At 40.4% G+C, this 20,539-nt stretch overlaps 2 protein-coding genes across 5 annotated transcripts in view; one reads left to right on the plus strand and one right to left on the minus strand.

Annotated features, from left to right (window-relative positions):
* The window catches only part of DDIAS (DNA damage induced apoptosis suppressor), a 33,627-nt gene extending 26,868 nt beyond the window's left edge, over positions 1-6,759 (minus strand). Inside the window, exon 1 of the mRNA XM_009187014.3 lies at positions 6,673-6,759. The gene's annotated coding sequence lies outside the window, so the exon portion shown is untranslated. The remainder of the gene's footprint in view (positions 1-6,672) is intronic.
* Positions 6,759-20,539, plus strand: part of PRCP (prolylcarboxypeptidase) — an 82,384-nt gene continuing 68,603 nt past the window's right edge. The window contains exon 1 of one of the 4 annotated variants that reach the window (XM_009187016.4): positions 6,759-6,901. Coding sequence is in view for 2 of the 4 variants with exons in the window: in XM_003910483.3 (XP_003910532.1) it covers positions 8,074-8,241 (168 nt within the window). In the remaining 2 variants the exon portion in view is untranslated. Of the gene's footprint in view, positions 6,902-7,652; positions 7,828-7,879; positions 8,242-17,080; positions 17,222-20,539 lie in introns of those variants that run through there. The other 3 variants (XM_009187015.2, XM_003910483.3, XM_017948803.3) reach the window with 3 other exon arrangements.

Here is a 20,539-nt window from a genome sequence, read left to right on the forward strand (position 1 = left end):
TTGCCAATCCCTGACCTCACTTAATACCACTCTCCTTCTTAATCACTGTATTTCAAGCCATGCTGGCCTTCTTTCTGCTCCTCAAGCATACCAAACAATTCCCTTCTCAGGCTTTTGTGCTTACTGTTCTCTTTGGCTAGGATATTCTTCCCTTAGGTCTTGGAATAGTCGTCCTTCAATCTATAACTCTGTTATCCCCTCAGAGAGCCCCACTTTAGCTCAAGTAGAATCCTCCTTCCTCTTAGTTTCTATGGCATCACCTGTTTTATCCTTCATGGTACTAATCGTGCTGGATAGTCATCCTGTATATGTCTTTGCTTACTTATTTTTGTTCGTTCTACCCATCACTAGCCTAAGTTTCATAAAGATGGGGACCTAGTCTACCCTGTTTTCTACTGTAACCCCAGTGCTTAGAACAGTGCTCAGCACACAGTAAGTTCACAATAAATATTTATTGAATAGGGCCAGGTGTGGTGGATCAGGCCTATAATTCCAGCACTTTGGGAGGCCAAGCTGGGAGGATTGCTTGAGCCCACCAGTTTGAGACCAGCCTGGGCAACACGGTAAGAACTCTGCAAGTAATAAAAAATATTAGCTGGGCATGGTGGTGCACTCTTGTATTCCAGCTACTCAGGAGGCGGAGGTGGGAGGGTCACTTGAGCCTGGGAGATTGAGGCTGCAGTGCACAGTGATTGTGCCACTGCACTCCAGCCTGAGCAACAGAGACTAGTCTTAAAACAAAATTTATTGCATGAATGAAGAACTATAAGCAGAATTTTGCAATTCAAGAAAATTTTTATAACAGAGTAGGCATATGCCATATGATACCATAATTTTCTTCCTATTTCATTTGAAGTTCCCCTAAAAAATCTTTCTTTATTAACAAAGAGAATGGCTTTTCTTTTTTTCTACACCATATACTATTGTACCTCTGTAGTCCTACCATTTGTTTTGTCTATTGTAGTGTATTGTCTATTTGGTTTTATTCTCCCTAATGCCTATTCTCTTAACTTTCTTTTTGCTCTTTATGTGCTAGTAATTTATGCCAAGGGAAACAATCTGAGTTGTGTTCCTTGCTTCCCCACTCCCACAGTATGTTTCACATTTCTATGCCTTTGTTTTTTTCCATTCTTCTCTTTAAAATGCTCTTTCATTCTCCTGGTAATGCTTATTCTTCTTTAAGATCCTTCTTAGAAGTCTTCTTTTCTAGAACGTTTTCCCAGAAGTTAAATTACTCTTTAATTCATCACATGCCACATTATATTAAATTTATCTGTTCAATATGGTTTGTTTTTCCTGGACCCAGAGTAAGATCTTAGAAGGACTATCTGTTTATATCTTCAGTGCCAAGCTCAGAAATTGTTAATCTGAACTTCAGATATTAATCTTCTTCATGAGTTGCAGTTCCTCTTCCTAAGCCACAATTTTGTCACTTAGCGTTAAAAACACAATTTTACCAAATCATAAAATTATCTTATATTTGTATACGAAGTACACAGACTAGTTTCATATATAGTACCTTATTTAATACTTATTTTAATCATTACTTATGTCTTCTCCTCACTTCTAATATTTTTACTTGTGTTCATATTGTGAGCAGAGACTATTTTCTTTAGGGCTCTAAAACAGAATTATATATGGTACCACAACAATATGGGCATTCATCAAATCATATTCTTTACACAATTGCTATTCAAACTTTAGGAAATGGAATAAACTTGTAATATGACTCGTACACTGGGCTAAGTGAAAATAACATACTGTCTGTCCTAAAAAAATTTGTTAACTGGGCAGACAACTCATCAATAAGTGAAAAACTTAAATAAGCAGGAAATTTTGGATTCATTTCTAAATTAATTGTGCCAGCACTTATTACTATACTTTTAAAGGAAGGTTGGTTACATTGTTTTTATTTAAGGGTTTATTGCCCTCTAGTGGATCAAATGAGTAAGTCTAAAAATCTATAAAAACAGCAAATTTGAGAACTGTAATGAAAGGGGTCATTAGTATTTTTACTATTTGTATTTCACCTGGTGAACCCCAGAAATTGGCGAAAAGGCTTCCCATTTATTGTCTGTTGGACAATAACAGAATAAGATTCTTTCAGACAGTTAATATTAATTAATTTCCTTTGGTGTTTTCATAGTATTTCCTTCATACTTGCCACCTAGTTTATTATTGTATTTATTTATTTATTTATTTGCCTAGGCTCTGGGGTGTTTTTAGAGTTTGTTTTATTTTTCTGTCTCTCTCTACTGCATGACTTGCAGTATAGTGGATGCATGTCTGATGAATAATTGAATGAAACACCAGGAATAAGTAAACACTAAAATTAGGAAGACAGGATGACACACTTGGGAACAATTTCATATGTGGTATCTTTTGGAGTTTATCTTTCTTCTAATATTTATTGGGAAGGATGGTGATATCGTATTACATTTCTTTCAGCTCCATCACAGCAAACCATATCCCAATTTAATATGCTAACATATTTATTTATTCATCAGTTATTAATTGTGCAGCTGCTAAATGCTGGGGGGAAGAGCGTGACTGATGGACAAACAGACAAGGTCCCTACCTAGTCAGTAGACTTACTGTCTAGTGTAAAAGACAGACATTAAATAATCACACAAAAAATTTACCTGCAATTCTGGCAAATTCTATTTCGGAAATGCATAGTGCCATGAGAAGATATAACAGGGGGACTAATTTAGTTTTTGATGGGAGGAATGGGGAAAGAGAAGAGGATACTTAGGAAAATACATAATCTTATTTTTAAAAAGTATTTTCTCAGGGTAGTAGTGTTAAGAGCGATTTTTATTTCCTTTATATATTTAAGATATTTTCTAAGTGTATGGCTTTCATAATTAGAAAAAATCAATAAATACAATAAAAATACTGGAGAGGGACATTAGCAATAATATACAAAGAAAAGCTTGCTTTCTTTAAATCTCTCACACATAAAAGTAGAAATAAGGAGGGTAGAAAGGGACAAAAGTATAAGTGTTGGGGCAGAACTAATTAAGGCCTCAGTTGGCCTTTGTTTTGAAAGCCCAGGGATAACCCAGGTCAATGTCCAGGAATGAAGGCTCTGATAGACTTATGCTTATTAAAATATGTGGGGTCCATGTGGACACACTATAGTACATATCTAATTTACCATGGAATATTCTGGAATACTTTCTCTCCTTTTAGACAAGCCATTATGGGGAGCTGAACCGTAATCCAAAGATGTTTTACTAATTTACCATGAAAAATTACCATCACAGGGAAGGGACATATCAGAAGCCTGTATTTAAATATTTGGTATAACTACATATTATACTCAAATTACAAACAGAAAGTTGCTTGAAGAAGAGCTGTGTGGTGAATCGACTATTTAATGGAATCAAGCTAATGCCTGATGCATCTTTCATTCTAGAGATGATTTTTTCAGTGGTACCAGATATATAAACTCACTGATTACAACCTCTGCATCCCATTTTCATACTAGACAAGTATTTCTCAACCTTTATCATACATCAAAATCACCCAGAAGGCTTGATAAAACAGATTGCTGGACTCCAACTCCAGAGTTTGATTCAGTAAGTCTGGGATAAGTGTCTGAGAATCTGCATTTTCATAAGTTCCCAGGTAATGGCCAAATTGTCCACACTGGAAAACCAGTAGCTTAGTCATTGAGACTATCTCATGGTGAATAACACTTGTGATAAATATGGTTATAGTTAAATTCCCAAGGCCTGACAGCATCTCAGTCTCGTTTAAATTATTTTGCAATTCTTTGCTCTAATCCATTATTTGGTGACCTTTCAGCTTAACTACTTCATAATCAAGTTCTCAGAAGGCATCTTAATCATTTATGGAAAACTGTGCCCATACATGCACATACCAACACAACTTTTTTTCTTCTTTGGGCTAGACTAGAAGATCTAGAATAACTGGGTTAGATTAGAAAATCTAAACTAAATCTTATTCTATGTTAGATCCTAGAGAAAAAGTTCAGTGAAGTATTTAGTGTAAATTGGCATCTGGGGATGGGGCTGAAGAGAACATAAAAGTATAAGATATGAATCCTATCTTAAAGTTCATAATCCAGTTTGAGTTCATTTGACTGCTTTACAGTTTGCAAAGTGCTTTTGCATCATTATCTGATCCACTTAGAGAAGTTAAATAACGAATTAAAGAATAGGAATTAGGAGAAATCAGGTCTGGAACTCATGCCTTCTGATGAGTAGCTTACTAGTCTTTCTAGTACATCACTCTCTTTGTTCAAGCTTCACACTTGAAAGAAACTATGTGTATTTGCTTCAAGACTGTGCCCAAAGGATGAAATTACTCCTTTAAAAAACTAGTCTTAGTTCTAATGGCATAAAGAAAAGAAAGTATGACTAACTTTTCTCCCTTTCTTCATTCCTCTCCAAACTGTTCTTGCCTTGCATGAAAATCTTTGTCACCTTGTAATTATCCAATTTTCTATTTCATAATTTACAGGCCAAGAGGCCTCAGTTATGGGAAGGGTGGCTATTTTGAACTGTTTTCTTAACACTATCTAATGGTTTCCTCCAAGGGCACATACTTGTTTAATTTTTCTAAAGGCAGTCATAATTAGTCTCTAAAACATAATTTAGTGACATTAACACGAAAACTCTAGAAAAGTAAGAGAGGCAGGCAGGACAGTGAAAATTAAGTAAGCAAAAAAACAAAGAGACAAAACCCAGTGAAAGGAGAAATACTGATGAAAAATACTTTAAAAACATGAACCAGGAAAATTTTAGTACAATACGGTTTTTCCGTTGACTGTCATTTATGGGATATTTATTACAGGGATGGAGAAGGTAATAGGGTTAAAGAGAGAAAAAACAGGCTCTTGTGTTCAAGGAATTTATAATCTATTGGCTAAGACAGACAATATATAACTATCAACGAAATAATATATGCAAGCTCCAGACTTCTATACCTTAACTGCTTACCTGAGAGCCAACTGTATTTGATGTCTCATAGGGATCTCACAGTTTAATAGTTAAAAAACCTGAATTCTTAGTTTCCTCTCAAACCTCTTTTTTTGCAATTTTGCTCCATCTCAGTAAATGGTACCACTCACTAACCAGTAACTCAGGCCAGTACCTGGGAGTCATTTGTCATTCCTCCCTTTCTTTCACATCCCACATCACACTCATCAGAAGGTACTTGAATTTACTTCCATACTTAGAAACCATCATTCACCTTTCCCTTATATATTCTGCTATCATCTTAATCCAAACCACCATTATCTCCAGTTTATAGTGCTGGATTAACCTCCTTATCATGATTCGGTCTCTGCCCATCTTTCCAGATTCATCTCATACAACTGTCCTTTCTGAATATATTCCAGCAATACTGGTCTTTCCTTAGATTCTTGAACATTAACATGTCAAGCTCTTTCCTGCCTCAGGACCTTTGCACAACCTGTTCACTCTGTTTAGAATGTTGTTCTTTTCCTCTCTTGCACAGTTGGATCATGCTCATCTTTTAGGCATCAATATCAACTCCTCGGAAAGGTCTTACACCAGTCTAATTCACATAGTTTCCTTGTAAATTCTCCTTAATTCTATCCATACAAGGTAAGTTCCATTAGAACAGGAATCTACCTTGTTCATCATCGGATCTCAGTACCTAGCAGTTCTTGGCACAGACCAAAGCAGCACTTAACTATCTGCAGAATAAACAAATAATTACTTGTTGCTCTGTGATCCAGTCTTGTGGGGTCAGGAAAGGGTTTCTGATTTAAAAGGCTTTGCAAACTGGGTAAGAATTAGCCAGGTCACGGACAGGGTCAGAAGACGGTTTGGGGTGAGAAAGAGGATAGTACACTTCAGGAACACAGAAGACATTCTATATGGCTGGAGCGGTGGAAAACCACTGGGGCTGAAGAGGCAGGCAAAAGTCAGACAGGAAAGAGCCTGTAAGCCATGTTAAAGAGTTTGGGCTTAAACCTGAGGGCAAATAGGAGGGACTGAAAGGTTTTCAATGGGGAGTGCCTCCAGCAATTATCTTTATCAGCCCAGCAATGTGGAGACTGGACTGGAATGTGGCAAGATTGAAAGCAGGAGAACCAGCTGGGGCAGGTGGGGGTACTGCCACAGCTATGTAGCAGTCATAGGGTCGAACCAAAATAATGTCAGTAAAAAACGGAGAGACGTGAACAGATCTGAGATATTCAAGAGGCTGTTAGGGACTGGCTGGATGCGAAAAGGAAGAAAACTTTCAAGTTCTGGTTTAAGCACCTGGCTCAGTTAAAGTATGTTCCCTCTAAGCCATGATACCAGTTTGGCAGATCCCCTTTCAGCACGTACTACTCTGCACAGTGGCCCGCTGAATACGTATTTGCACATCACAGAAGCAAGAGTCGCGCCTTTTCCACTCTATCTCTGATTCTAAAAGCTCACTCGGAGTCTAGCTCGATGCCACTGTAAGCGTTCAATAAACGTTCGTTAGGTGATTGCAACTGCACTGAGTCTAAAATAAAATAACTGACGTTTATATCTTTTACCCTCATGTCCGCCCATTTACAGAGAATAACTCGTGAAAAAACAAGTGCCGGGCTCTGGGTGGGTCTCATTCATAATGAAGTTAAGAGCCTCCTTGGGAGTCTCCGGCCCTTAGGCTTCCCGAGAACCCCTTTACCCAGCTCACCTGAGGGAGAAGACCAGTAGCGGGCCCAGGCGACACACAGTAACTCAGACCGGCCGGATCAGTAGTTCGCCGGGAGCCTTCCAATCGAATCTCCCGCGTCCTTTTCCGCCGGAAGTAACGCTTTGGCTGGGTTCACTCAGAGCCAATCAGAAGAAAGCGCCGCAGAGGGTGGCGCTTAGCCAAGAAATCCTACAAGCTTGTGGGAACGACCATTTTCTTCAAACTGCGGGTAGAGTCGGTGGATCAGTAGTACAGTCCGTAAAGTTGGTTTTGGCTGCGCTGAGCCTCCTGGGCGTAGGGATCCCCGGAAAGTGTGGAGCAGGCCTGGGCGACCTGGGGTCTGGCGGGGTGACTGAAAGAGGGAATGGAAGCCGGATGAAGAGGGTTGAGGGAGCTTTGGAAGCCAGACCCGGCGCTGTCCTAGGGGCTAGCACTACCCAGGGGCGGAGAGGGGAAGGGGGCTTTGGCAGGATGCAGGAGGGAGGTGGAGCGCGGAGTGGGTTTTCGGGTGCCGAAGAAGAAAGGGGGCGTTACTTGAAAGAAGGGACCGGGACCTGGCGGGATTTAGGGACGATGTGGACCCGGGGCGACCTCTGTAATGGATGGGTTGTGCAAGCAACACAGTTTTGGGGTTACCAAAGAACGGAGTATCATAGGGAGTGGTTAGGCTCCATGATGGAGGTGGGTGCAAGGAGCACAGTCTTTGGAGCTGGACCCAGCGGTCTGCGACGACGTGCTCCGCTTACTGCTGAGTGATCTAGTGCAAGTTCCCGCACCTCTCTGAGCCTCCGTTTCCACATCTGTAGATGGGAATAACAATCGAATACGACGCACAAGATTGCTGTGACGATTGAGTTAGAGGAGATGATGCCTGTGCCTCCCTGCCTCCTGATATACTGGCCTGTAGTGAACCTTCAATAAATTGTCATGGAAGCTGTTATTGCCTTTATGTGGGATTTGCGGAGGGCAGGAGGTGTAGCAATGGAATTGAGGCAGCCAGGGCAGAGTTTGGCGGTGATTATAATGGTGGGGATATAGGGTGACCTGAAGGACAGGTGGGCTTCGGGGGTGCTATAGATAAAGCATGGCTACAGCGATGAGGTAGGAAGAGGCCCTAGCATGATAAAGCAGACTTGGGATGTGACCGCAATGAAGGTGAGTGCTAAGAAGCAGACGGCACGAGAGTAAAGTGGAGTGGAGGCGGTGCCCTCGGGGATGGGGGCGGAGTGGCTGTGGTGACCTGGTTTGGGCGGTGTCTGAGGAGCTGACTGGCTTTGGGTTTCCCCCGGGAGGAGCCGTTTTGCGGCGGGCGGAGCTGCAGACTGGGCAGGGCTTAGCCCGTGCGCTGCTGCTGGCCTCCTTTTCGCCCTCCCACCCGCACTGCAGCCGCCAGCCTGAGCCATGGGCCGCCGAGCCCTCCTGCTCCTGCTTCTGTCTTTTCTGGCGCCCTGGGCCACCAAGGCCCTCCGGCCGGCCTTAAGGGCCCTCGGCAGCCTACACTTGCCAACAAACCCCACATCCCTCCCGGCTGTAGCCAAGAACTATTCGGTTCTCTACTTCCAACAGAAGGTAAGGGGGAGTGGGGGCTTCGCCGTCCCCGGCCCAACCGCCGGGAACCCTCAGAGCCCGGGCAACGGAGCCCACCTCGAAATTCACACCCCTTGATGCCTGGGATCTCTTCGGTCTTGGGCTCATGTCTTCCAGAAGGTGGTCTCAAATCCCAGTTTTGTTTAATTTTTCTCCTCCCATTACCAATAATTTGGTAGTAGTTCTGGCTCCGTACTCTTTATTCAGGCTGTTCTGCAATTGGACACGGCAGTCACTTCAACTCCGCCTGCTCCCATAGGGTGCCCCAATCCGAACTCCCTTGACCTTCCCTCAAATTCAAATTATTAAATACCAGCTCTGCTACCTAGTCTGCGGTGATAGTCATCCTTTGCCCCAAGGCAGCCCTAAATACAAATTCTAGTATCTTTACCTATTAGATAATATTGGATAGTTATCCATCCTAAAAACCAGCCTCTCATAAGGGGTCAGCTCAGAGCTGATTTTGTAGCCCTATTATTAAGAATTGTTGAAATCCCTATTCCCCATAAGACTGAACGTGTGTAGCCTATGGTTGTAAAAGGAGTTGTAGGAGCTTGTGGTGGGGTTGGGGATTGGCCTTTCTATGGTTTGTAACATCATTTTAGAGCTTTTTAGGCTTGATGCCTTTGTGCTTGGCTACAGCATGAGGCATTCCCCCACAGGTCTTGATGGAAAAGTACATCCTCTGTGAAATGACGAGGAATCCTTACAGTTCAGCATTTCTGAAAGCCTGTGTAAAAATAGGAAAAGATTTGGAAAGAGTTGGGATTAGAAAGAGTGCAAGGGTCTGAAGCTTGGCTTTAGGAGTCAGGTAGAACCAGATTCTACCCTGCTAGCTCTATGACCTTGGGCAGGTTACAGTACTTCTCTGAGCCTAGTTTCTTGATCTCTTGGGGTTTGTGGTGATGGTTAAGTGAGAGCAGATAACGTATTCCTAGCAGAGTATCTGGCCTCAAGTAGGCACTCATATAATATGTGGTTATAGACCTACGTGAAATTTTGTTGTTGTTGATTGTATAGAGACAAGGCTCACTATGTTGCCCAGGCTAGTCTTAAACTTGTGGACTCAATAATCCTTCTGCATCAGCCTCCCAAAGTGTTGGGATTACAGGCTTGAGCCACTGAGCCCAGCCCTTATATGAATTTTGAATGGGAATTTGTGGTAGAGGGATGTCATAGACTTCCAGAATAACTTAGAAATAATTTAAAATTTTTTTTTATTTTTAAAAATAGAGATGGGGTTTTGCCATGTTGCCTAGGCTGGTCTTGAACTCCTGGGCTCAAGCGATGTCCCAAAGGGCTGGGATTGCAGGCGTGTGCCACTGTGTGCAGCCAAGAAACAATTTTTAACTCAGACATTTGAGTTCAAGTTTATGAGGAAGATAAAACATTTTAATTTTACCAGGGATACCAGGAAATAGTCTTTTTTCTCAGGCAACTCCCTTAAATTAATTCTCTAGGCATAATTCCCTCATTTGTAAATTGGGAGGGTTGGGACAAAGACCAATGTGTTTCACACTTTACTGAGGAAAATTAAGGGCTCTTTGGGGAGCTGTTTCAGAGGGAAAGTGGGTGAAGGCTGAAGTGGAGGCCAAATTAGGTGCTCCAATACCCCCCTCTTGGATCTCTTTCAGCTTTTATCTGTTTTATATGCTGGGATTTTATATACAACTATTTGCAGAGCTCAACTGCTAAAGTAAAATGGGGAGAGGACTATTGGAATGGAAGATCTCTAAAATCCCATTGGGATCGATGAAAAAGAGAACTATCAGCAGAAAAGGAGAGAGTGAAAGAGTGAAAGGGTGGAAGGGAACAAATTATTTGTTAGTACCTTAGTTCCTACTTTATGTTCCTTTATTGTAGATTCCTTTCTTGGCCACTACACTCCTTAGAAATACAATTCAAACACCTTGGCATGGGAATCCATTGTTCCTTACTATGAAACCCTAGCTGGTCGTTCCAACTTTACATTCTGCCATAATCCCCCATCCCAGCTCCCACTTTTAGCAACCTAACAGACTCAGATGACTTTTACTGTGTCAGAAATTCTGTCTGGAATAACATCCCTCTTCTCCACTATTTAAACTCATACTTCTATTCCTGCAGAAATGTCACCTCTTCTGTGAATCTGACTTTTTTAAGGCAATTTATTTGGTCTTTTTTCATCCTGCTCATTTCTATATTGTACGTGTCCCTCTAGCTAGTTAGTACTCTACAATACCTAGAAGAGCCTATAAAAAAGTATAAAACACAAAATAGCTGTTGAGAGAGTGAATGCATGATTATCCAAAAAGAACCTAAACAAAGGCTACCATCATTTAATTGTCACAAATCATTTTTTATTTTTCTTTTTATCTTTTACTTTAGTTCTTTATTAATTATTTTTTCCTCCTTTTTCAAAGCCTTCAAATATTGATTTAGGTAGGAATATTTGATTTCTTTTACCTGAAATAACTGAATTAGGAGACCAGAGAAAGGATAGTACATCACTTGGGCACATCAAGGCTCTGGGTACATGTGTAGTATGTGTGGTATCAGTGTCATAAAGGGCTCTCTGGAATGTGTGGCTTGTGGTTACAGTGTTGCATGCTTATTACCGTGTACCTCCCACCTGAGTCCCTCAGGCTAGAATGTGAGTCCCGAATCACACATTTTAGTGTGTGATATAGTCAAGAGGGAGAATGGGTCCTTGTCAGGCCATCATTTTTCTCAGTGGTAAAATTGGGAGCAATATCTATTATATTGTCAGGGTGTGTGTCTGTGTGTTTCTCTCTCTACAAGAGAGATTTTTATTAAGGAATTGGCTCATGCAGTTGTGGAGGCTTAGTAAGTCCAAAATCTTCAGGGAAGGTTGGTAGGCTGGAAACCCAGGGGAGAGTTTGCAGTTTGGATGCACAGGCATTCTGCTGGCAGAATTTCTTGTTGCTTAGGAGAAGTCAGTCTTTTTTTTTCTTTGAGTTGGAGTTTTGCTCTGTTGCCCAGGCTGGGGTGCAGTGGCGAGATCTCGGCTCACTGCAGCCTCTGCCTCCCGGGTTCAAGCAATTCTCCTGCCTTAGCCTCCCGAGTAGCTAGGATTACAGGTGCTTGCCACCACGGCTGGCTAATTTTTGCAGTTTTAAAAATACAGACAGGGTTTTACCATGTTGGCCAGGCTGGTCTTGACCCTCTGACCTCAAGTGATCCACCTGCCTTGGCCTCCCAAAGTCAGGGGAAGTCAAACTTTGTTCTGTTAAAGCCTTAAACTGATTAGATAAGGCCCACTCAAATTATGGAGGGTAAAGTCCATTGATTTAAAGTCCGCTGATTTAAATGTTAATCTCATCCTCATACCTTCACTAAAACATCTAGAATGATGGTTGACCAAATAGCCGGGCACCATGGCCTATAAAGTTGGCATGTAAAATTAATCATCACATCCACCAAGGCTGTTGTCAGAGTTCAGTGTGATAACACATGAAAGCCACATGGATGGTGCATAGAACATGGTAGGAATTTAAACAACTTAATGGAACAAATGCTAGTTCCTTTACAACTCTGTCCTGAAAATTCACTCTCATCCAAATGCATGGCGATAGTGGTAAAGGCTCTTCTGAAAACTTAGTACCCCACCATTCCTATTTAACTGCTGATCATTGTTTCTGTTAGAAGTCTGTGTTTTGGCCCAGCATTGAGCTCATGGTCACTGGCTCCTGCAGCTCCTTCCTCATCTGCTATGAGGGAATCACATCAGTGGGCTAAGCTATTTAAATTTACATACGTCCTTTATAGTTCTGCTTTCAATTCCTGTTCTAGGTTCCCCTTTCCCACTTTTGTCACAGTGGTCCTGATGTCTAGTAAAATGTTATGTCTAGCTATGTTAGGCACCTTGGAAGGCCATGTTGATAAAGATCTTGTTCCTCCTTCTTTAAATTTTTCTTCCCGTTTCTCCTCTTCGTATCTGTTCATCTACTGATGGCCTTCCCCTTAGGCCTGGAGTATCCTGTCAGAAATATTATGTGAATTCAGAACCGATTTATGTGTTTGGTGATACAGAATCATTTTTAGAAGGGGACTTGGTGATCATGTAGCCTCCCCCTTAGATATGATGGATTGACCTTGATCTAAATTATAGAGCATCAGAAACTTGATAGAGCTTGAATAGGAGGGTGGTTCAAAGCACAGCTTTTAGTGTTGGGTGTGGTGGCTCACCCCTGAAATCCTAGCATTTTGAGAGGCTGGGAGGATCACATGAGGCCAGGAGCTAGCGACCAGGTTGGGCAACATAGTGAGACCCTATCTCTACAAAAAAATAAACAACAACAACAAAATTCAAAGCATATCACTTAGAGGCAAACAGGTTTGAGAACAAGTTCTGTTTCTGCTACTACCTGAGTAAGTTACTCAGAGGCAGCTCCTATTTTCATAATCAGCAAAATGGAGATAATTGTATTACCTATCCCATAAGTTTGTTGTAAAAAGAGGTGGTATGTGTAAAGTGCTTATTTAGCACAGTGCATAACACTTAGTAAACTATAAATGATAAACATTTTTATCTTGCCGTTTCCTAATGTACATGGTTTTAATTAACCCCTTCACTTTTTTTAAATCAATAGGATTAAAATAATCAATACTTTAACAGACTTGTGGCCTAGGAATTAACCTTTTTTCTTGCTTGAAATCATTCTTTTCACACAAAATTCTGTACATAAAAAGAAGCACATGAAACTATTTCAATCTTTCTTTCTATGCTATTTTAAGTGTTGATAAAGTGTTGGGGGGAAATGTGGTAATGAATTTACCCTTTCAGGTTTTTGGAAGTAGCTTCTTCTCTTGATGATAATAGTAAATCTAACACTGTCTTTCCGATAGCTGAGTTTTAAATTTCTTACTAACTAATGCTAAAATCTAAGTTCAGTAAAAATTAACTTTAAGTTTTTCACTGTCTTGTTTATATTCCTCTGTCAGCACATTGCAAGGACTTTGTGCTTTAGAGAATTTAGACTTTTAAAACATTTTCAAAGTTTGGGTTCTAGGATCAGCCCTGCCAGTAATTCACATCATACTCTTGGGCAAGTTGCTTAACCCTCTAGATCTCATTGTACTAATTTGTAAGATAAATGGATTGGATCTGCTAATCTCTGATATACCTAGTATTCTGTTCACTGAGTGCCTCCTGTTTATTGGGCACTGCATTAGGAGCAGTGGCAATGCGGGTACAAGTTTTGTTTTTTGCCAGAACATTAATTGTCTTTGGTGAATTGGACCTAAACAACTTTACTATCTTGACTTTGAATAGGACACAGACCCATAACATATAAAGTATTTTTAAATTAAAAAGTAGTCACCTCTTAAATTGCTACAATATTTATAACACTGCATAGTTGATCTATTTTATAATATAATAGAACATTGTGTTTATGATTTTGAAGTTTGCTTGGTTGTGGGTCTATTGGAGAAGAAAGGAGCATCACAGGTAAGGAGAATACCTTGATGGTAGATATTGTTTGTCTTCGTTCCTAGTGCCTTGGATGGTACTTCTTTTTACTTTTTTTTATGTGGTTCTGACAGAATATGGTACTTCTTAATAAAGATATTATGAATTGAAAAAATTGACTGTAAATTAAAATGAATAAGGAGTAAGAGATGAAAGTAAAATGACATATGTAGTGTAAATGTGTCTAATGCATTATTAATGATAATAATTTACTACAATTTATTGAAAGCTTCAAATACCCTAAATATTATCCTAAGTACCTAATAGACATTCACTTATTTAATCCCTATTACTGTTCTGTGAGGTAGATGCTATTATTCCATTTTGTAGGCAAGAGAACTATCCTTTTTGTTTATTTGTTTTTAGACAGGATCTTGCTCTGTCACTCAGGATGGAGTGCAGCCATGCGATCATAGCTCACTACAGCCTTGAACCTCTGGGCTCAAGTGATCCTTCCACTTCAGCATCCTGGGTAGCTGGGACTACAGGTGTACACCGCAATGCCTGGCTAATTTTTGAATCTTTTTGTAGAGATGGGATCTCGTTATGTTGCCCAGGCTGGTCTTGAACTCTTGTTCTCAAGCTGTCCTCCTAGCTTGGTGTCCCAAAGTGCTAGGATTACAGGCATGTGCCATCAAATTCAGTGAGCAAGAGAACTATCATATAGAGAGGTTAAATTATTTTACTGAGCTATACTGCTTATCTGTACCATTTTGTTTTTCTGAAATTAAACTCTGATGAATTTCTAGTTCTGAAATGAATGTCATTACCTTGCTTGCATTATCCAGGATAGGTTAGGTTTTGCTGCTATAGTAAAATGTATGAATTTTGGTCACTTAACCTAACAAAGTATATGAACCTTACTGTCATAAACTTCCAATTGAATGAGCAGGGGCTGTGCTCCTGCTTTCACTCAGGGACTAAGTGGTTGTTCAGGGTTTCCTTTTTAGCAGATGCTTTCATGAACATTTAACAGTGGAAAAAGAACATGGAAGATCTCATATAAATGCTCCAAAATGGAAATTAAATTACTTATGTCACTTCTCACAATTCCTTGGCTAGAACTGGTTAAATGACTGTACCCAATCACAGGATAAGGAGACAAAAAGTCTTGGCTTTGTAGTGCCTAGACAGACAGGACTAATGACTACCATACTCAATCAGTCACTTACCCACCCACCTACCCACCCACCCACCTACCTACTCAGTGCTGATCCGGTATCTTTTATATGTCAGGCACTGGGCTAGGTCCTGGCCAGGCAGAGATGACTATATCCTGAAGGAGCTCAAATTGTACCTGTTGACCATTCCAATCGCATATACTCCAACTTATATCTAGCACTGAAGATTTTGTAATGTCTTAGCATTCATCTGACTCCAACACACAGATTGCTTCAAGAAATAGCCCTGAAGTGAGGTGAATTTTTAAAATGTTTTCTTGCTTAACTTATCATCATTATAATAGTTTACTGACCTGTTGTGTATATACATTAAAGCACATGATAAAAAGGAACTTATTTATTAATACCATCATTCAGTAATTAAAAATAATTATTTTGCCTATCTTTATTATAATAAAAGAAACAAAATTGATTTAGAGATTTTTGTAATCTTAAGTGTGCTTTGGTAAGTGTGCCAATCCAGCATCTTTTATATGTCAGGCACTGGGCTAGGTCCTGGCCAGGCAGAGATGACTATATCCTGAAGGAGCTCAAATTGTACTTGTTGACCATTCCAGTTGCATATACTCAAACTTACATCTAGCACTGAAAATTTTGGTAAGGGTTGAGTAATTGTTAATTGAAAAGAATAATTCTATGTTGAAAATTTTTATTATGTATTTAAAATCTGTTTAAAAATATGTATGTAATTGGATAATTTATAATTATAATTTTGTAAAAATATTTTTTCTTTCTGGTTCATAATTTAAAAAATCCTAGGTATTGTTTATGAGAAGTGAATGAATGAGCATTTATTGATTATCTACTCTGAGCTCAATATTATGCTAAACTCTTTTACATCTTTTTAAAATTATGATTAATATAATTGCTTTTTGAAATAGATGGTTTAATTGAAGCTCATAGAGGTTAAGTGTCTTAATTAAGCTATTAAACAACAATATTGTGAGTCACGTTTTTGTCTGTTACTTTCAAGATCTATAATCTTCATTGACATCATGATGCCTCTGTAATCTAAGCAGTAGTAACAAAACTGATATCTCTGTGTCCACTTATTAGTTCATATTCAGCCTTTACAGCAATCCTGTGAGGTGTATATCCTTACAGAAATATCAAAGGAAGAAACATCCAAAAATACCCATTTGTAAATATCCTGGTTTTTCAGTCCCAAACTGTAAATAACTTGTGGTATGTCTGTAAAATGGAATATTGTTAGCCCAAAAAATTATGGTCTTAAAGTATTTTGACAATGTGATAAAATGTTTATGCATTAATAATAAATGAAAAAAGCAAAATAGAAAATGAATGTTCAATGTGTGTCTAAATTCATTTACCAAATTTTTTATTAGGTGCCTACTATATTCGAGGCATTGGGGAAAGAGCATTCTAGGCATGGGGAAAAACATTCTAGGCACAGGAAATGTCTAGGCAGGGAAGATCAAGTGCAAAAACCCTGAGGTAGGTGTGCGCCCAGTGGGAGGAACTGTAGGGAGGACGGTATGTCTGGAGGGACATGCCCAAGGGAGAAAGTAATAGAGGAGCACAGAAAGGAGGTTCAGGGAGCCAGATAATGCGAGGACATCTGGGCCATTGTAAGGAATTTGGCCACAAATCAGAATGAGATGAGAAGCCTTTGGAGCTTTAGGGGCAGAAGAATGACATACTCTGATTAATAAGTCTTAAGAAACTTATGAAACTTTGGCTATTGTGTTGAGACTAGACTATGGAGGAGAAAGGGGGAAAACAGAAAGACCAGGTTGTTGGAAAAGTTCAGATTAGAGACGATGGTGGTTTGGATTAGTGTGGTAGCGGTGGAGGCTGAGAAGTGCTCAGATTCTGGATATTTTTGAAGGTGTAGCTGAGGTGTAGTTGATGAAGTAGATGTAGGGTGTGAGATAAAGAGTCGAAGATGACTCCAAGGTTTTTGTCCTGAGCAGTTAGAAGGTTGGAGTTGTCATTTACTAAGATGGGGAAGGCTGCAGAAGGAGTAGGTTTGGGGAAGCAAGGAGAAGAGGAACTTGGTTTCAGAAATGATACTGAATGAAGAATTTAAAAAAAAGGTGGGGCAAGTAATATAAATTTGAAGCTGTCAGTATACAGATGATATGTAAAACCATGAGATTGAAGAGAGCAACAAAGGAGTTAATGAAGATGGTCTTTTCTTTTAAAGGTGATCTTCTCAACACTGCATATTTAGAAGTCAGGGAAATGGGGAACCAGTTAAGGAGACTGAGAAGGAACAGTTGGAGGAGGAAAACCAGGAGGCTATGATACCCTGATTACTTAATGAAGAGAGCATTTCAATAAGAAGGTAACCAATAGTGCCTAAATAAATGACTGGGAATTGGCCACTTGATTTAGCAATGTGGAGGTTATGGTGACCTTGACAGCAATTTCCTTGGAGGGTGGGTGGAGGCGAAAGCCTCATTGGAGTGCATGCAAGAGAGAGTGGGAGAAGCTGTATTGAGACCACGGGTGTGGTAATCTTTTGAGGAATTTTGCTGCGAAGGGGAGCAGAAATATGGTGTGGTAGATGGAGGGGAAGAGGGTTCCCATTTTTAAGATGGGAGAAATAATGGAATGTATGCTAAGGGAAATGAGCCGAGAGAGTGAGAAAGTGATGGAACAAGAAAGAATTGCTAGTGGGAGATCTTAGGCAAGAGGAAATGGGATCTAGTTGAAAAAACAAGAGCATGAACAGTTTGACCATAGTCAAACTGGGTTAGGCACATCATATATGCACAGATGAAGGTAAGAAAGTGGTATGGTAGTGAGAGCTTGTGTGCTGTTTTTCAGAATGCTTCTCTTTTCCCAGTGAAATAAGATGGAAGGTCATCAGCCGAGAATGAGAAAGGGAGAGAACAAAAATGCTCCTCTAGCAGAGAAGGAAAGTAAATGCACTAGGGACATACGGTTTGATTGCAGGGCAGCTTTTGTAACTTTGTAAGGCCATTTGATGTAACTGTCATGTAAGTTAGTAAGGCCATTTGATGTGGCTGTATGTTTCTCTAGCTACATTCAGTTTCTTGGGTATGGTTGTGGAGTTGGTGAATTTCACTTTTGCCAAGTGGAGAACAAGGTGAGAGAGGCCTGGATAGTGAGAATTGCATGCAAGGGAGTGATTAAAGCCCCTTGTTGTAGCCCCTGTTACTGCCTCCCCTGACAGCTAGAAGAGTAAACCAGTTGGTCCTCCTAGCTTCCTGCAGTTCCCCCTCCAGTACAGCTCCCATGGGTTGTCACATAAATCACCTCTCCTCCAGTTGAATCACTGTTCTGTTCAGAAACTGCAACAACTTTTTATTGTTTGCTTTATTAAGAACAAAATACTGTAGCATTTAAGGCCTTTCAATCTATGGCCCTAACTGCCTTTCCATTTTGCTAATCTATTCACCACATATGCCCATTTCTTTCCTGTCTATGAGTTAATCCACATTGTTCCCTTTGCCTGGAATCTCTCTCTCTCCCATGGGTCTTACCTCTTTTATCAACCCCATTCCATTTTTTAACCCCTGCCTCTAACACTGCCTCCTTCAGGAGCTGTTTTTTTTTTTTTTTCTTCTGCTTCTGCTGCTCCTGCTGCTGCGTCGTCTTTGGCTGCTTCTGCAGCTTCCTCTGCTGCTTCTGCCTCTGCTTATGCCTCTGCCTCCTCCAGGAGCTGGCGTCATTCTCCTTCTCCTTCTCCTCCTCCTCCTCCTTCTTCTTCTCACTTCCTCTTCTTTCTTTCTCTTCCTCTCCGTCCTTCCTCCTTCCCTCCTCCTCCCTCTCCTTCTTCCTCTTTTTTTTTTTTTTTGAGACAGAGTCTTGCTCTGTCACCCAGGCTGCAGTGCAGTGGTGTGATCATAGCTCATTGCAGACTTGGCCTGAAACTCCTGGGCTCAGGTGAACCTTCTGCCTCAGGCTCTTGAGTAGCTGAGACTAAAGGCATGTGCCACCATGCCTGGCTATTTTTTTTTTTTTTTTTTAAAGAAATGGGGTCTTGCTATGTTGCCCAGGCTGGTCTTGAACTTCCGGCCTCAAGTGATCTTTCCACCTCTACCTCACAAAGTGTTGGGATTACAGGTGGGAGCCACTGCATCCAGCCCGTTTTTAAATCTCCTGGACAGTGTATGATAGGTCAAATCTTTTTTTTATACTTTTATGGCACAGGTCTTATTCTAGCCTTGTGTTATATATCATCTTTTATACTCCTCTCTTATTCTACATTTAAAGCAGGAATCCTGTCTTGTAAACATCCATACTTCTCCATAGCACATGTGACATTGTTTTTCCTAGAGTATTGTTTTCACAAATCTGATTAATCTCTGTCTTTCCCCCTCCTTCTCTCCCACTTTTCTACGCACTGAGGTAAGGAAGGTATGTGTATATGGAGGAGGGGAAGGGTAAGGAAACTTGAATCCTAGCTGTCTCACATCCTTTGGAGAACACGATAGAATGTCAGATAAAGACAGACCTACCTGTTTTAATTTTCTTATTTTGGTGGTCTGGAAGCTGTGGCTAGAAGTTTGTGCTTTTCCTTCTTCCAACATATATACAGAGACAGGATTAAGGGAGGGAATGCTGCCTATCTTGCTTTTTCTTTGTTTTGTGTATGGGTGAGGGCTGGGATGAAGAATGAACACAATGAGAAAAATGTTCCTTACAGGCCACTTTTGTGGTAATTGTGTACCACCTGTATTTATTATTAGAGTATTACAGTTAGCTTTTTATGATTTCGGTTTTTCATTTGCAAATGGAAGCCACTTAACTGTGTATATTTGTAAATCCTTACTTTTATGGCATACATGTTAGTTCAAGTTGCCCTGTGGTGCTGCGGCTGGAGAGAAGCAGCAGCTGTGTCTCTGTCAAGCCCACGATGCTATCTTCCCTGCTGCTCATGTTGTGCAGATTGCCCATATGGGTTAGGAGAAAACAGATTTGTTAAAGGCAGATTTCCTTGGAAGCTTTCTCTGAGCAGCCCTGCAATTTTGGTTGTATGATATGTATGGGCAGAAAGGTGCAATACTTTTTCTCACCCATCATAAGGGTCATAGTCAACATTCCTATAATAAAATACAGGTTAACAAGAGAAAAGCATAACAAGTTTATTTAAGCACAATTTTATGTGACATGGGAGTCTTCAGAAATGAAGACCCAAAAAACTCAGGGAAAAATCTTCATTTTTAGGCTTACGTTTGATGAAGAATGGACAGTCCTGTAGAAATGTGATGGAACAAAAAGGGAATGATCCTAGTGGTAATAGTCTGAATGGGGAAACTCAGCAAGGTCTATCTGTTCTGATTCTTCTTGGTCTCTCTGTGTGGCATTCTTTCTCCCTGGATGTAGTGTCAGACCCCTTTTGGAATGAAGGTCTTAAGATCAACTATGAGACAAGGTAGGTCAGATAATTTCTTTTTAGCTAGCTCTTACACAGAAAGGAAGGGGAAGGTTAAATTTAATATTTCTAGGCTTCATGACTGGCTTTCGGGAAGAAGGGTCCTAGTTTCCATTACCTGCCTTGGTGGAGAAAGAGGAGCAGGAGAGAGAAAGACAGAAGAGGGCCAGAAGAAGACTGCTTCTGAGACTCTTCCAGTGTTCTTCAGTTCAAAGTACTCCCAAGGAACAATACTTTGATAACAATGAAGTATCACCC

The sequence above is a fragment of the Papio anubis genome, chromosome 12 (genome assembly GCF_008728515.1).
Source record: "Papio anubis isolate 15944 chromosome 12, Panubis1.0, whole genome shotgun sequence".
Classification (NCBI taxonomy): Eukaryota; Metazoa; Chordata; class Mammalia; order Primates; family Cercopithecidae; genus Papio; species Papio anubis.